Below are 17,927 nucleotides of genomic sequence, written 5' to 3'. Positions count from 1 at the left end.
TGAGTAGCGGGGCCACGCGTTCCCCTGGGAAGATGCCGCCCAGTTCACAGCCAGGAGCGGAAAACCCCAGAGGCAGGGCTGGCTCCGGGAAAGCCTCTTTGATCCTCGTTGCGCCACTCAACCGAGGAAAAAGTATCCAAGCCACCTTTCTTGCTGGATGAGTAAAAGTTGTCAAGGGATGGGAGCCGGCCCCGGGGCAGGGAGCAGGAGAGGACGGTGTCTTGTTGGGGCTTGTTTGCTCTCGGTCACCTTCTGCCAAGCCAAGGACCAGCGTCTTTTTGTTTTTCTTCCATTTTCACCTTGGGTCTTGTATAGATTTATTCAGCCTTGTTGCTTGGTGAAGGTTTCTCCCAAGTTTTCCATGCTGGCTCAGATGTCTTTGATATGAAACGATGGGGTTTGTAGTGTGGTTCAGCTGGGAAAAATCTGTCCTAGCTTAGACCAGCTCCAGATTGCCTATGCATCCTACCCAAACACAACTTGGGGTAAACTTCTTAATAATAGGAGGAGTTTCATATATTTTTATGTACTTTCCCTTTGCAGATGCTCTTTGCAATGGGGGAGATGGGAACAGGATGACTCCATCCAGGGCTCTGCAGTGAGGAAACATGGACAACAAAGAGGATCTGGCTCATCTTTGGGGAAAACGAGACTGCAAATGGGGTCCCTGCTAGGTTTGGTGACACCATGGTGAGCTGTTGAGGGTGATATCAGTGACAATATCCTGTGGGCTGTCAACTGTAGTTGGGCTGAAGGCAGCTCCCTCGTCAGCAAAAGAATAAATACCTCTTCCTACGCACTCCCCGGTGTGCAGACAGTTGCGGCCACAGGATTAAAAGCACTTCTCTTTGCAAACCACCGCAGTATTCACGCGGAAAAAGCATTTCTGCCACTCCAGATTAAACAGTAATTCCACCTTTCTCGTCCAGTGGCTTCTTTCAAGTTGGGAAATCCAGGAGGGAGAGAAAAGTCCTTCCTAACATACTCATTTCCTCGAGACCATGCAGTCCTTGAAGCCCCGACGAGCAAAAATTGGCTGCGTAAGGTGGAAATGTTTTAATATATTCAGGTAGTTATAAAATAGAATCATGCAATAAAAAAGGTTTAATGTATGCTGGGCTAATTTTTTTTTCTCATTAAACAGCTGAATCTGCACAGGTTCCTTGTGCCATATTGACATGATTAGGATCATCGTGCACGAGTGCTGTCTCATTAACTTCATTATGGAAAGGAAGCCAGGCCCCAGTAAAGACTTAGGGACCTTTTCATGGTGACACACGCTGGTGACAACACAGTTCAGCATCCTTGTGCCGGGTACTGCATGGTTTATTGTCCCGTTTGCATCTTGGGAATTGGAGTTTTCCAACCCCTGGACATTTTTCCATGAAATCTCGACAGTTTTGACACCATTGCTCAGTCCCAGCTCTTATTTTATGGGTGTGATTGAGAGTAAAACCCTTCCATGGTTCAATAATATGGCCCAGAGAGGAAAAAGCGGGGTAGGATTTGCCTGTATCTGGCTGGAAAATGGATCCTTCTCTTTCCTTCCTTCTCTTTCCTTCCTTCTCTTTCCTTCCTTCTCTTTCCTTCCTTCTCTTTCCTTTTTTCCTTTAATTTTGTATTATATTGTGTTTCATACAGCAACATCTGACGGGTATAGCAGAGCAAAGGAATGAAAGTCCCAGGAGTTACAAAACTGCTCTGGCAGCTGTGGGAGCTGCAGTGCCACCATCCAGCTGTTTGTTTGTTTTTATGGGGGGGGGGGTATGTGTTCAAGGGGCTACACAGAAGGGAGCAGAAGTGGGGCAGACGGCAGCTGGAGCTGGCTGAGTGGTGGTGCGCTGTGAGTGCTGCTTTATTGTACCCCCCGCCGCCACAGCAGCCCAGATGTTGCGGGGGGGGGGGGGGGTGAAGGGGGTGAAGCCCGGGGGTTGCGGGGATTATAGGGACTGAATAGGGGGGGGGCACGACACTCAGATGTGGCCGGGACGGTGGGGGGGCGCCCGGTGGGAGGTGGGATCGTCCAGGTGGGGAGCGGGCGCGCACCCAGATGTGGTAACAGACTGGGGGGGGAAAGCGGTGGCAGTGGGAGGGGCGAGAAGCCACGCCCCTCCCGTGACGTCATCAGCGTTCTAATTCCCACCGTTGCCACGGGCGACAGCCCCTCCGCCCCGCCCCTCCCCGAGCCGCTCCGTTCCGCTCCCCCCTCCTCTCCCTGCCCCGCGCTCCCATTGGGCAGCGCCGCCGCCGATCCGCTCCGTCCCCCTCTGCCATTGGTTGAACCCGCTCTTCGCCCCGCCCCGCCGCCCTGCTTATGCCCCGCGCCGCGGCGGGGCCGGCGCCGCGATCGCTCTTGGCCGGCGGGGGCACCGAGGGGTGAGCGGGGGCAGCATCTCCTGGGGTGGCCCGGGGATTGATTCACCCGAGGGTGTGGGGTTTGCCCCGGTTAGGGGGTAAGTTTTCAGGCCTGTGGGGTTTTGCCTCTAGTTGGGGCATCTCTGCAAAGGAGTTTGGGAGGTCTAGGGTAGCTCTTGCAAGGGGGCTTTGGGGGGGTTTACCCCCTCGTTTGGGGTAGTTCTTGCAAGGGAGCTTTGCGGGGGGTCCTATCCCAGCTGGGGTAGCTCTGCAAGGGAGTTTTGGAGAGTTTGACCCACCCCTATTTGGGGTAGCTCTGTAAAGGGGGGTCTGCCCCCTTCCCATTTGGGGTAGCTCTTGCAAGGGGTTTTGGGGGGTTTACCCCCTCATTTGGGGTAGCTCTTGCAAGGGAGTTTTGGGAGGGTTTGACTTCCCCCCCTATTTGGGGTAGTTCTGTAAAGGGAGACTGCCCCCCTTCCCATTTGGGGTAGCTTTGCTGAGGGGGTTTGGAGGGGTTTGACCCCTTATCTGGGGTAGTTCTTGCAATTGAGTTTTGGGGCACTTTTCACCCCAGCTAGGGTAGCTCTGTTGGGGTTTGACCCCCCTCCCCATTTTTGGGAGCTCTGTAGGAGGTTCCCCCATCCCATCTGGGATATCTCTGCAACGGGGGTAGCCAGCTGTGGACTTGCATCTAGCCAGATGTGAGGTGCACGGGGGTTTGCAGCATCAAAGCACAGGGGCCAGTGGGGGTTTAAACCCCCCCACCCAGGACAAGGCTGGGCTTTGAACCCCTTGGGGGCTACCAGGGTGTGGGGCTTGGCCAGGAGAACCAGAGCAACCCAAGGAGGGGACACAGAACCCCAGAATCACCCTGTGGGGGCGTCAGAGTTACCCCAGCTGGGGACCCACCCCTCTCAACCTGTGGATGCTGCACCCCTGGAGATGATGTCCCCCGAGGAGGAGACCCCATCCGCTGGTGGGGAAGGGGATGGGGACAGTGGCCACGTCCTCCTGCAAGCCCTGAAGAGCAGCAGCACCCGGAAGGTGAGGAACAACTGTGGGGTGCCATGGGTGGCAGTGGGACGGCCAAGCACCCAAATGATGATCTGCAGAACTGGGGATCTGGTCCATGGGGATGGTGGTCACCATGGGTGGGGGTGCAAGTCCATCCTGGCTATCAAACCGTGCTGGGGATGGCAGGTGGCTGGATGGGGAAGGGTTTGGTGTGTGATGTGGGGTGGACATGAGTCAGTAGCATCGCGGAATCATAGAGTAGATTGAGTTGGAAGGGAACTTCAAAAGTCATCTGATCCAACCCATCCATAGGCAACCCTGCACAACTCATCGTTCATCTCTCAAACTCCACTCCTCTATCACTTCTTCCTCTGCTGGCTCCATCTGCAAGTTTCCCAGTGACTCCTTTTAACCAAATTCTCCTATATTTTGGCTTTTTCTCCTTCTTGCCCATAGGAAGATGGTCCAGCCAAGCGCTGCCTGTCCCTCCCCTCGCCATCGGAGGTACCGGGCAGAGCATTTATCGCTGCCACGCGTCTCCCCCGGGACCTGCCCGCGAGGAGAGTTGGTGCAGCCCGGCTGTGCGTGAGAGATGGGGCCGATAGCTCTGCTGGCGTCACTTGTTTAATTAGTAACAGCGAGGTAAAACCAACGGGGATTGTCCTCGGGCTGCCACCGACCCCGCCGCTCGACTTTCCGTGCCATCCCTTGGGCGTGAATATACGCTCCGAGGCTTGGGGAGGCTTCAAAAAGCACCGCTTGGTACGAGAAAAGATGGGGAAACGTTATTTTTTTTAGGGCTGCTTAAGCACATCTCTTGTTAGGTCTGTCCTCTGGGAGCCTGCTTTATAAACCTGCGGCGAATTCGCCCTGTAATCTGATCTCTTCTTGCAAGTGTATAATTTTCAAAACTTGTTCTTCAGCAGAGAGCTGCGTTTCTGCAGCCCTTTGGCAAAAAAACCTCCTGTGCGAGTGTTGAGATCGCAACCTGGCTAAACAAGGATCAATCTGATCTTGAGTCACTTGAGCCTGGCCTCGCTGGCTGCAGCTCAAGAGGTTGCAACCTTAAACCAGGTTGGAGTTTGCCCAGGACCTTGTCTAAATAGCAGGTGCCATTTGTGAGGGAAGATTAGCAGCAGTTCTGTGTGTTTTTTTTATTTCATTTTATTTTCCAATTCGTTCTGCATATAGACACACCATTTCCCTTGTATGAGCAATCAGTTCACCCTGTTTGCATCTGCCGGACGGTAGCACAGAGGAGAATAACACAGGAAAACATTGCAAAGCTTTAGGGGGGAAAACTGGCAGGGGATAAGCAACATCTGTCATAACATGATTACTTTTTTTAATTTAAAAAACCCTAAACCATTTCCTATTAATTATATCAGTTTTTTATTTAAGACAAACTATCAATATAACCTCTTCCAGTTGTGTGTCGCAGTTTTGTTGTTGTGGTTCATTTTTTTGTTGTTGTTTATTTATTTTTTGTTGGTTTTGAGGGGTTTTGTGGTTTTGTTTGTTTGGGTTTTTTTTTTTCCCCGGTGTTGGTTTGTTTGTTTAGGGTTTGCTTATTTGTTTTTCCACACTGAGAGTATCAAGGGCTGTGGATGGGACCACTGCATGTTTGCTTCCATGCAGGGGATCCTGAACACTGCTGTGACAGTGATTTATATATTTATATACATATATATATATATATATATACACACTTTATTTTTTTAATGTTTTTGTCAGGGTTCATGTATCAGCATTGAAGATTTAATACATCTGTTTCCTGCTGGCGCCCTGCCCCGGCTCTCATGATGCCCTGTACCTCCCCCAGCTCCCCAGAGCAGTTTCACTCTCATAAAATTCAAGCTCTGGATGCAGGTTTTGATGTTTAAAAACCCCAATCCCCCATTTTTTTATGTTTTCCTCCCATTTTATTTTTTCTTCCTCTTGCTGAGTGCATTAGCCAAAGAGTGAGGGCACTTTGTTGGGAAATTTAAAACCTTAATCCTGCACTCATTTGTTAAAAGGCTGTGTGATGTAACCATATTCTCAATAAAAGGTTTTAGAGGTTTTAGCTGGTAATGTCTCCCACAGAAAAACAGCTTGCAGACGGAGTGCCTCATGAGATTAGTTTCATGATAGGGACTTTTATATATAAATAGATGTTCAGGGAGGAAAAAAAGACATTTGCTGTGACCTACTGTTTGTCTTGTAGTAAAAGCCCATATTACTTTTTGAAAAGCCCTTGGCTAGGAAAAGAAGGAAATTATCGATGATCTTTGAAAAAAGGAGTATTTTAAAACCTGCTTTTGTGTTTGGAATGGTTCTCTGGCTTTTGTTTTGTTCTCTGTCCCATGGGCTAATGTGGCTAAACCAGGGTCACTTGGCCACTTGTCCTGTGCTGGCCTGACATGAAGAATCATGGGTTGCAAACAGGAATAATAATCCAAATTGACAGATCTGGCTCCAAAATAGCTTTTAGACCAGCGTGGTTCTGGAAATAAAACAGGTTCTGAGAGCTTGATGCTCCAGTTACCATGTTTCTACAGCAAGTTTTCCAGCTGCTGGATCACCTGTGCACTTGGAAACACCCGTTTTTGGGGATAAAACTCCGTTAGGAAATATTATTTCTCCTGAGAGGGGATGAAAATAAGGACCTGCCTATTTTATTATTTTATTTTTTTCAATTGGGAGGTGCTGTAATCATTTACTTAGTAAAACCCGCAGGGCTGAGGTTGTACCTAGAGATGGTATGTTCCATGCACAGGGTTGGGCTCATAGATCAATGGTATCTCTGTTAATGACAGTGGTAGCTTGTGTGTCAGTGCTTCATGGAGCTGTAGAAATTGTTTCAGTTTTGGTGATTCCATGTCTTTTTGCTGCTATTTTGCTCTGGCTTTTATTACAGAGCAAATGGAGTGTGCCTTGATGTGAGTTGGGTGGATTAGTGGAGAGCAGATGCAGCTTGGACTTGACCCGCTCTCATGGAGTTATCGTAGAATGTCCTGAGTTGGAAGGGACCCACAAGGATCATCGAGTCCAACTCCTTTCCCTGCATACGACAACCCCACAGTTCTCACTGTGTGTCTGAGGACGTTGTCCAGTCTCTTCTTGAACACTGTCAGCCAGGCTTGGAGTTACCCACTTCTGCCTGAATTACCCTTGGTGGTTGGTGCTTGACCCTCTCAAACACTGATCTTTGGTTCTTCGTTCACCATCCCTGCTGGGGTTGAAGGTTTCCAGGGTACAAACTGTACAATTTCGTAGAACTATAAAATGGTTTGGGTTGGAAGGGACCTTAGAGATCATCTAATTCCAACCTCTCTGCCGTTGGCCAGGCCATCTTCTTCTAGTCCAGGTTGCTCAGAGCTCTGTCCAACCTGGCCTTGAACACTTCCAGGGATGGAACATCCCCAGCTTCTCAGAGCAGGCTGTTCCAGTGTCTCACCACCCTCATGAGGAAGAATTTCTTCTTTGTATCTAATCTAAATCCACCCCCTTTCAGTTTAAAGCCATTAACCCTTGTCTTATCACCATATGCCCTTGTGAGAAGTCCTTTTCCAGCTTTCTTGTAGGTTTCCTTAGGTACTGGAAGCCTGCTACAGGTGTCGTTGGCTTCTTCTCCAGGTGGAACCACCCCAAGTCTATCAGCCTGTCTTCATACCAGAGGTGCTCCAGGTCCCTGGTCATCTTCTTGGCCTCCTCTGGACTCATTCTAACAGGTCCATGTCCTTCTTATGTTGGGGACACCAGAGATGAACACAGTACTGCAGGTGGGGTCTCGCAAGAGTGGAATAGAGTGGAGTCACCTTCCTTGTCCTGCTGGTCACACTTCTTTCGGTGCAGCCCAGGATACAGTTGGGTTTCTGGGCCACAAGTACGTATTGCTGGGTCATGTGAAGCTTGTGCTGTAGCACTTTGTGTTCCTTCATGTGCTGTTTTCTTTAATTGCATTGTGAGTGCAGACTAGTAGTGCTGGAAAGGTTGGTTGGTCACTAACGTGGAGTGCTGTAGGAGCTCACCACCCAACAGCCACTTTGCAGACAGCTCTGAAGACTGGAGGCCTTTAGGGTTAGCAACAAACCATATCCAGCACTGGCATGGATTTGGCATTGACCTCGAATCTCACTTCTACACAAAGGAGTGTCCCCTCTGGATAAGAGGACAGTTTTCAGATGGAATGACTTGTGGCGTACCTAAAAGGGCCTACAAGAAAGCTGGAGAGGGACTTTTTACAAGGGCATGTAGTGTTAGGACAAGGGGTGATGGCTTTGAATTGGAAGAGGGGAGATTTAGATTAGATACGAGGAAGAAATTATTCTTCATAAGGGTGGTAAAACATGGGAACTGGTTTCCCAGAGAAGTTGTGGCTGTCCAATCCCTGGAAGAGTTCAAGGCCAGGTTGGATGGGGCTTTGAGAAACCTGGTATAGTGGAAGGTGTCCTTGCCCATAGCAGGAGGGCTGGAACAAATGATCTTTAAGGTCTCTTCCAACGCAAACTAGTCTACGATGTCCAAAGGTTGCTGTGGCTCTATCTGAAGTGTGGCCTTCATGTCTATCAGGTGTCAAACTGAGATATCTCAGGCCAGTCTTGTAGCTTTGCTTGGCTTTGCCTTTGGCTCCAAAGGATTTATTTATTTTATTATGACTGCCAGTTCTCTTTCTGTGTGTGTAGAAAGAGCATCTGGGTTGGCTTTTGTGGGAACTTCTGAGGTAGGAGGAGATGAGGTGGAGCTGAGTCATGGGGAGCCAGGCTCCAGGAGAACTCCTGCCATTTTGTCTGAGGGGTGTATTTATGCTCTGAGCAACCAGCCCCAGGAGCTGGCTGGTGTGAGGAGGGAACAAGGCAGCACTGGAGATGTCAAATGATTGAAAACCCAACAGATTATCCAACAGAAGAGTTGAACCATGTCCTTTTTTCAGTGGTGCCCAATGATAGGCTGAGGGGCAACAGGCACAGACAAGCACAGGAAGTTCCATCTGAATATGAGGAGAAACTTCTTTCCTTTGAGGTGCAAGAGCCCTGGATCAGGCTGTCCAGAGAGGATGTGGAATCTCCTTCTCTGGAGACGTTCATACCCACCTGGACACCTTCCTGTGTGATCTGCTCAGGTGAACCTGCTTTAGCAGGTGGGTTGGACTGGATGATCTCCAGAGGTCCCTTCAAACCCCAACCATTCTGTGATTCTTCCTTCCCCGGGGAAGGGTTTAATAGCAAGGGTCTTGTTGCCTTTTGACTCCCTCCCTTAAAAAAAAAAAAAAAGCAATAAGTTGTCCATTACCTGGGAGGGATAAATTATAAAACTAAAATAATCCTTAAGGCTTTAAAGAACATATGCAGCAGTCTGGGATAATGGAAACAATGAAGGCAGTTATGGCTTCAGGTGGTGTAGCAGATGAGCATTGTTGGTCCCTTTACTAAATGCAGCTGGGCTACGCTTAATATATTTGTGATATCTACCATCTCCTGAGTTGGTCTCAGCAGTAGAAGGTGAGATGGGCCTAATACTGCCCCTTGTCCTTCAGCAACATGGCTGAACTCTGGTTGTCTCATAACAAGCGTGTTGTTCTGCTTTGTGAGAGCAGATAAGAGCCTGTTTTGTCCTACCAGAGGTACCAGCAGAACAGTCATAGAATCATTTTGGTTGGAAGAGACCTTCAAGATCATTGAGTCCAACCATTAACCCAACACTGGCACTAACCCATGTCCCTGAGAACCTTATCTCTGCATCTTTTGAACCCCTTCAGGGATGGTGACTCCACCACTGCCCTGGGCAACCTGTTCCAATGCCCGACAGCCCAACAGTGAAGAAATGTAGGTGAAGACAATGTAGATGTGCTGCTACCAATGACATTAATGGCATATCTTAGGGAAGATTATTTTATTTCCATCAAACCAGGTGATTCCCTCATTGAAAAAAAGACAAAATTGTAGCTAAAAGTGCCTCACCTCCCAGAAGTGGCAGCTCATCCCTTATCTATTGCACTGCCTGACACCAACTGTCTCTATATATTTATGTAACCATATGGCAGCGATACAGGGCGGGCTGGTGTCCTGCTGTCCTTGCACCTTTCTCCTTGAACTTCCCTGTCCTTAGGCATGTGAAGGTTGTCTGCTTGGTGGTGGGACTGGTTGTAGAGCTCAGGTCAGCACCAGGTTTCAACTTATCTCACCATTGCCACATTATGGAAATCTCCAGTCTATGTTCAAATTAAGCTGCTTTAGTTTCTCCTGCTATTCTGTGGGCACTCTCTAGCTGCTCTAATTGGCAATAATCCTGGTGGTGACTATTTTATGGCTAAAGCTGGACTTGGAGATGGCACAGCTTGGTCCATGCTTCAGCAGATGGGCTGTGGAGCATGTCCTATGATCCAACCCAGCTCTGCAGGTATCTGGGACCTTTTACTGCAATATCCATTGCGGTGATAACTAAAATTACAAGTACACATTCTAACAGCTCACAGTCATCCTTTGATCACTTCATATGCATAAGTTTTGAGTTTATTTTATTTATTTTTTTTTTTCTGGAAGCAACTGAGCTCCTGTTCTTCTAGCAGAAACAAAAGAGCAGAAATTAGCCCCTTTGTGTGTGGCTTTGCCCTTTGTACTTGCTGGCATCTCCCTCTTCCTCCAGGTGATTAAGTTTGTGTGTCATTAGTGCTGAGAAAGCTGGGAGGTGATGGCCTTGTTTTGTCACCAGGGTCACAAATAATGCTCTAGGTGTGTCACACAAGACATATCCAGGCTTCATCTCCTGGAGAAGTGAAGTGCAAAGTACCTGTGGTGATCATGTCTACACAAACATTCCCTAAGGCCTTGCTTGCAGAAGGAAATCTAACCACGTAATTGCCCTATTTAACACCCCAGATGGATGTTCTTGAACTGGAAGAGGTGTCAGGGAGTTAATGACACCATTACATCATTGTATATATTCCCTGCAAAGATAGGGTTTGAGTTGGCAGAAGCCTTGACATCCCTCAAAGAGGATCTGTTTGTCTTGGCCACCTCTGGAAAAGGTCTTCTGGCCTCTTCCCTTCCTTACATGGTGGCATGGGCCAGGTCCTTTATGTAACACTGACATCTTTCCATGCTGAGGGTTGAATGCAATGTTATTTGGCAGATGTCTTCTGAGCATAAAATGGCCTTGCTACAATAATATTGGCTCTAATCCTGCTTTGTCAGAGGCAATAAACTTCAGAGCTGGCCACAACTCGTATAACTTAATGACCTACACCTCATTCGTTTTCATGGCTTTCTTAACACAGGTTGTCCTCTGTGTGCTGTTCCTTGGCTGCTACATGACTTATGGCCTTTTACTGGAAGAGCAGAAGCTTTAAACTGGGAAGGCTAAGAAATCTCAGGTTCAACCTGGCCACTTCTTAAGCACCCAGCTTTATTCTTCTCTTGATGTCCCTAAGTGCACCCCAGAGCCCAAGAGGCTGGTTGAAATAACACATCTTTCTCCTGACCTGAAAGGGTTGACCTCAAGAGCTTGTACAAATAAGAATTAGGTTATAAAAGGGATTTTCCTCGCTTAACAGTGGGGTATTTTTCCCCTATGTCCTCCCTTATGTAAGGCATTCTTAAATCCATTGCCGCTTACTGTAGAAACTCGGGTGATGTAGTTTTTAGCTTTTGGTTGGGTCTTGGAGAGTATGGGCCCAGGCAAAGCATTTGGTTTCTTTGAATGCAAGGTGCTAGAGGGTGGGCATGCTCTCCTCTTTGACTCTCTATTTCACCTATCATAGAATCATTTTGGTTGGAAAAGACCCTCAAGATTGTTGAGTCCAAACATAACCTAACCTAACTCTAGCACTGAACAATGTCCCTAAGAACCTCGTCTATGTGTCTTTTAAATCTCCAGGGATGGTGATTCAACCACTTCCCTCGGCAGCCTGTTCCAATGTCTGAACTATCTACCTTTTTGTTTAAATATGACCAATTTTGCTTGTGATGGTGCTTCCTTTCCTATGTAAGTTAACCTGGACTAAGCATCTTATGCTGGAGCTGAATTTCTTCTTGCTCCAATACTTGTGTTGCAGAAATAACGTTATTTCACCCCAGGAGCAGCTGCAGATTAGACTTAGTGGTTCTCCATGGTGGCCTTGGCATAATGCTTCTACTGGTCCATGCTTTGGGACCAACAGCAGATCTTCTTGAGGCAAAATGTGCTGCAGTCCCATGGGTTACTGTAATTACCCAACATCATAAAAGGTGAGGAGGAAAGTGAGGTGTGGGGAGGTCACATTAAGTCCCTAAAGGGGCAACAAGTCTCAAGATCCTGACTTGACACCCTCAGAAGGCTTTGGTATTATGTCAGGTGCTCCAATACTTGACTTTTCGGTACCTTTTTGCTGTTGACTTAAGAACCTGGATGGGAACTGATAACTCTCTCGATAAATCTGATTGAGAAGACACCCAGTATTCAGATAGGGGGGAAAAAAAACAGCATTGCAGATCTACAAGTGGTTTAGTGTCTCTCGAAGGGGAAAGTCTAGGAAAATCCAAGTGCCATGATGTCCTGGATGTTGTTGGGGTGCGTTTGGTCCCCAGCTGCTTCAGGGCTTGGAAACGTTGCTGGAGGGCAGCTCCTTCGTGGCCTTGTGGAAACACAAAGTGATCAACGATTTCCAGTGTTGTTCTGTTGCGTGTTTGAGAGGGGTCTTGTTCAGCAGCTTTGACACTGTGGTGACTTGAATTTGGACTCTTGGTGTTGTCTCAAGCTGGGCATGGGAGAAGTGGGGAGCTGCCAAGTCAATTAGTTAAACCCCTTAATTGCTTTTGCAGCAGAGAGGTTTTAACGCTGAATTTGAGTATCTCGTAATACCATCCTAGAGTCTGCTCATAACACTCTGCGTCTCACTTCTTGTCTGAGACTGAGAGAACTGGGGCTGTTAAGCTGGAGAAGTGAAGCTGAGAGGGGATCTCAAATGTTTATAAATATCTCCAGGGTGGGTGTCAAGAGGATGGACCAGACTCCTTTCAGTGGTGCCCAACTATAGGATGAGGGGCAACGTGCACAGACTGAAGCACAGGAGGTTCCATCTGAAGATGAGGAGAAACTTATTTACTTTGAGGTGCCAGAGCCCTGGACCAGGCTGCCCAGAGAGGTTGTGGAGTCTCCTTCTCTGGAGACATTCAAACCCGCCTGGACACGTTTCTGGTGAACCTGCTTTAGCAGGTGGGTTGGACTGGATGATCTCCAGAGGTCCCTTCCAACCCCAGCCATTCTGTGATTCATGGACCTTCTCTGTTGTTTTGGATATTCCTTCCATTTGTGCCTCTTTCATCATCTCTCATCTCCAGTTCCTCTGGCCTCCAGCTCATTTATTCAAGTAGTCTTTCCTCTTCCCTCCAAAAAAAATCTAAGAATCTTCTGACTGCTTTCAAGCAAACTTTTGCAAAAAGTGGAGAGGTCTCAAAGGTCGTGAAAGCTCCTGTAGGAAGAACTGGTGCTTTCCACCTCCAACCGTTGCTACCAAGGCTGTTGAGTTTTGGGTAGATTTTTATGATTCTAGAGGCAGAGAGAGGGGGCTTGGCTCCTGCTCATTTGTGTGTATTTGGATATATTTGCATATGTATTTGGCTTGCATGTCTATGGAGCTGACAAGTGCACACAGCTCTCATCAATAAACCTGAGGGGCTGTTGAAATTTTAATTAACACCACCTTCACAGCTTCTTTCCCCCGCTTTAAGCTTTTATTTCCATATACAGGTTAATGCCTTGCACTGTATGAAGAAACACAATGTTTGTAATCAGTCTTTAATTAATAAAAGAAATACTTGTGCAGTATCTTGGACTACATCTGCATGAGCAGCTACTTTCTGGGCAAGAGTTTGCTGCCGTCTCCTTTGTTTGTGCTCAGAAATGACCCAGCTCCTTCTTGCTGGAGAAAACCTGGCATGATCCCTTGCTGGTCTCCATGGTGTGGGATTACTCGTACTTTTCCTTTTTCTTCCAATTTCTGGATATTTTTCCCCCTGGGGAGCTAATGATGTGTACAAGGTGGGTGGGTTCCCCAAGACAAATCAACAAGTGGCATTTCTGGATCAGCCTTTCCTGTATTTGCTCCTCACTCGAGATTTGTGCAGCTGTTGGGATGTTTTCCTTAACGTCCCACTTAAGTGCTTTTCCAGAATAATCGTGACCTCCTGCTTCCAGCTTATTCCTTCAGTAATTTCAACAAATTCGTAGATTATTGTATAGCATTAAGCCTGCAGATTTATGGGCCAGATGGAGTGACTCTTATTCTGTGGTCTCCAATGTACCAATTAGGAGCTCAAATCTTTTGCTTAGATAAAAATGCTGATGTTAATCCAGGACCCTTTTCAAAGGGGGCACCACTGAGTGGACTTTGAATACAAGAAATTAATTTTCAGAAAGCTGAAGTCCATGAAAACACAACATTTCCCATTCCCTGTTTACTAATCAAAGCTGCTCTCACACTCTTTTTTTTGAGCAAATATTTTTTTCCTTTCCTATTGGCCCAGAAAAAAAAAAAAATCAAATAATTTGTTATAAGTTTTCCCAGAATACCAACAGGACCTGCAGTATCTTCTAGAAAGGTAACCAAGGGTTTCCTTGGCTTGTTGGGTTTGAGACTGTTGTGGCCCATCCTGGAGGATGAGGTGAGGCCTAGTGAAGCCCATCAAGATCTTCTCTACATGGAAGAAAAGAGCTGAGAAAGTGTTTTGGATAAGGTGCATACTGTTTGAGCTCTATTGAGTCTCTTGGGTTGCAAAACAACTTTTGGATGTGGAGTCAAGGGGTCCACCACCAGTGATGGGGGAAAAGCAGTGGGGACCAAGGCAAGATGTAGCAAATGGATTTTTTTTGAGGGAATCAAAGAGCAAAATAGTGGCTTTGAGGAATTTCTTTCAGTGCTACAGTGGATCTTAATATGTTCTTGGAGGCATCTGCACATACTTTGTGCTGGTGTATGAAAAGCAGGCTGAGAGGTCTCCATCTCTTAAACTGCCTGGTCTTACGACCTCCCAAACACATTTTTTGAAAATTATTATTATTCAGGGGGCTTGTATGGCCCCATTTTGTCTGTCTGAACTGCTCCTCACACAACAAAAATCATCTCTGCTTGGGTAGAGCTTTTGTGACCCCAGATTCAGAGACCCTCCTCGTAGCAACCTCTGTGCCGGAGGCATCCCATAATAACCCACAAGACAGAGGGATATTACTGTCTGTGTTTCCTGAAGTCAGAGATTAAACATCATTTCCCTGTCTGCAGAAAATCCCAGCCGAAGCCGAGGAAGGAGGCAGGGATGGAATTAATTTATTGCTTTGTGCAGCTTGTTTCTCCACCCCCATGAACTATTGACTTGCTGCCTGTGCCTCATCCCCTACAGCCGGCAGGAGACGGGAACACTTACAGACACAAGATCACATCTGTTCCTGAGATCAGGGGTTATATAGAGTCTTGTCTTGCATCCAGATGGTGAGACCCTGGAAAGAAGATGCTTGGTTTCCATTCACGGTGGCATTTGTGAAGCGTTTTCTGCATAGAATAGAATCGTAGCGTCATTTTTGTTGGAAGAGACCTTCAAGATCATGGAGTCCAGACATTAACCCAACACTAACACTAAACTATGCCCCTGAGAACATCATCTCCACCTCTTTTAAACACCTCCAGGGATGGTGACTCCACCACTGCCCTGGGCAGCCTGTTCCAATGCCCCACAGCCCTTTCCAGGAAGAAATTGTTCCCAAGATCCAACCTCAACCTGCCTTGGTGCAACTTGAGGCCATTTCCCCTTACTCTATCACTCTTTACTTGGGAGAAGAGACCAACCACTATCTCACTCCAAGCTCCTTTCAGGCAGTTCAGAGATCAGAAGGTCTCCCCTCAGCTCCTGTTCTCCAGCTGAACCCCCCAGGTCCCTCAGCCGCTCCCATCACACTTGTGCTCCAGCCCTTCCCCAGCTCCGTTCCCTTCTCTCAACTCGCTCCAGCACCTCAATAGCTTAGAAAATAAATTGCTGTAAGCAACAGGTAGTATTAGATAACAAAACATTCTTCCAAGTGCAACATCAGGCTCGGAAAGTGCCATTTTTACTCCCAAAATTCTAGGTCATTTTGGTTTTGTTTTGGTGAGACCCTTTCGCTCTCTCTCAGCAGGGCTGCGACCCCTTTGCCCAGACCCAGCGCAGCAAATTGCAGCATCGCCGAGCGCGGATTAACCAGCAGATCAACAAGGAGATGAGGATGCGAGCTGGGGCAGAAAACCTCTTCAGGTGAGTTGTGGTCCCTTGAGCATCCGTCAGGTCCAGGGATTCGGTGGAAATATGGTCTTGATGTCTACGAGGCAACTGATGCCGGCACTCCTATGGCTGTGGTGGGGATTTGCTCTGTTTTCCTTTGACTTTGCAGTATTCATCCTAGAAATGCCAGCCCTCCATTTGGTGGAATGCTGATGCTATGCATTTTAACAGAATATTTTCATTTTAATGTCCTGGGAGCCTGGGGCAAAGCAGGGTTTGAGCACATGTAATAATGGGCATAAAAGTTGAGCTGGGATTGAGCTCGGAGTGCAGCATCTCCTGCCTGATGATACCCCATGCAAATGGGTCAAATCCAGCTTCAGTTCCAAAAATCTCCATCCCAGTGGTTCCACCAGAATCGGAAAATTCAGGTATAACTTTGCGGATGGGTTTTTCACGCTGTTGGAACGACACATTTATGGGATAGTGCAAAATTTGGTACCTTTGTGTGGTTTTCAGATTGCAGCTGGTCCAGCACAAGTAAATCCAGGGAATTAATGCCTTTCTCTGTAGAGCTGTCACGATGCAGTTTCATTATTTTTGCAGCTATTTTAACTTTTTTTAACCCGAGGATGACCTTTATTTGTAGCTTTTGCGTGTATCTTCATGTTTCTGTTGGATATTGCCCCTCAGTTCCAGCAGGACAGGGAACTGCTGGAGAGAGTCCAGCGCAGCCACCAAGATGCTGAAGGGAGTGGAGCATCTCCCGTGTGAGGAAAGGCTGAGGGAGCTGGGGCTCTGGAGCTGGACAAGAGGAGACTGAGGGGTGACCTCATTAATGTTTACAGATATATAAAGGGGGAGTGTCAGGAGGATGGAGCCAGGCTCTTCCCGGTGACAACCAATGATAGGACAAGGGGTAATAGGTTCAAACTGGAACACAAAAGGTTCCACTTAAATTTGAGAAGAAACTTCTTCTCAGTGAGGGTGGCAGAGCCTGGCCCAGGCTGCCCAGGGAGGTTGTGGAGTCTCCTTCTCTGCAGACATTCCAACCCGCCTGGACACCTTCCTGTGTAACCTCATCTGGGTGTTTCTGCTCTGGTGGGGGGATTGGACTGGATGAGCTTTCCAGGTCCCTTCCAATCCCTGACATTCCATAATTCTGTGATATTGGAGCATAAGACTACCCTAAAATAGCTTTATTTTTGCATATTTTTCCAGTTTGATTGGGTGTTTTTTTTCCTCTCAATAAAATCAGATTGGCTTTTCAATTCTGTACTTAATCATTTAATGTCAGCGCTGCATGCACCTGGAAGAAGGGAGTAATAGTTGCTCCGCTAAAGTATAAAAGAAATGGTATTTTAATGGCAGCGAGGCTTCCTGGGGGAGTTGAGGTTACAGCCCCCACACCTCAACCTCATCTAATTAAAAAAAAGGCCATGAAATCCCAACGTGTGCTGCTCCACACGACTCCCCTTTATTATAAAAAAAACAAAAGGGAAATGCGCTGGCTCAGCAGAAACTCACCCGGCCGCGGTTTTCGTGCAAACAACGGGAATCGGAGCCGCGTGTAGGGGAGTGAGCGAAAAATGTGATGCAAAACACATCTTAATTACTCAGCCAGGGAAATGCACTGATGAGGCTCTTTTTTTCCTTCTTGTCTTTTTGCTGGATCAGCAGTTTGAATGTCTTTTCATAGCAGCCACTTTTCCTCCCTTCCACAAGTTCACTTTCCAGCTGAGGACTTTTTAAAATTTCTTAATGTGTTTTATTTTGTTCTATTTGGTTTATTTTATTCTATTTTATTTTGTTCTATTTTATTTTGCTCTATTTTTTCCTTTATTTCTTTAATGTGGGTTTTTGGGTGCTACAGTGCTCAGAGCTTATGAAACACAGGAAATCTTGGAGGGGAAAATAACCCCAAACAAACAAGCTTTTGCCTGAAATTTAAGGCTGCGGGGGGATTATGTTCTAAGTCTAAAGGTTATTTCTTAAAAATTATAGACTTGAAATTTCTTTTGCATCTCTATGTGCTAATGCTCAATGCAAATGGGAAAAAATGCTGTGGGTTGCCCAGGCTGGGGCAGAGTTTGCAGCTGAAAACGCTGGTTTCTTTGCCTCAAAAAAAATGAAAATAATAAAAAAGACCTCTAAATGCTTTAAAAAATAATCTGAACTGTTCTGTTCAGCGTATCGGTCGCCTTTCCTGGAGAGGTTACTGTGAATGGTGTGCTGGAAAAATAACGCACGTGATGTTTGCTCAGGGGCGTTAAGAGGGTTTGTTTGCCGGATAAATAAATGGGCAGAGGTGGCAGAAACCTTTTCCGTTCTTGTTCAAATACTGGGGCTGAG

At 47.1% G+C, this 17,927-nt stretch overlaps 1 protein-coding gene across 2 annotated transcripts in view; it reads left to right on the top strand.

The window, feature by feature from the left end:
* Positions 1-2,743: 2,743 nt before the first annotated feature.
* The window catches only part of RHPN1 (rhophilin Rho GTPase binding protein 1), a 38,129-nt gene continuing 22,945 nt past the window's right edge, over positions 2,744-17,927 (top strand). The window contains exons 1-2 of one of the 2 annotated variants that reach the window (XM_082044891.1): positions 2,744-3,399; positions 15,493-15,608. In XM_082044891.1, the coding sequence (XP_081901017.1) occupies positions 3,298-3,399; positions 15,493-15,608 (218 nt within the window). In that variant the 5' untranslated portion in view covers positions 2,744-3,297. Of the gene's footprint in view, positions 3,400-15,489; positions 15,609-17,927 lie in introns of both variants that reach the window. The other variant, XM_082044890.1, reaches the window with a different exon arrangement.

Source organism: Streptopelia decaocto, assembly GCF_964273445.1.
Source record: "Streptopelia decaocto genome assembly, chromosome: 2".
NCBI lineage: Eukaryota > Metazoa > Chordata > Aves > Columbiformes > Columbidae > Streptopelia > Streptopelia decaocto.
The sequence above is the reverse complement of the archived record's forward strand: the minus strand, read 5'-3'. Positions and strand labels throughout refer to the sequence as shown.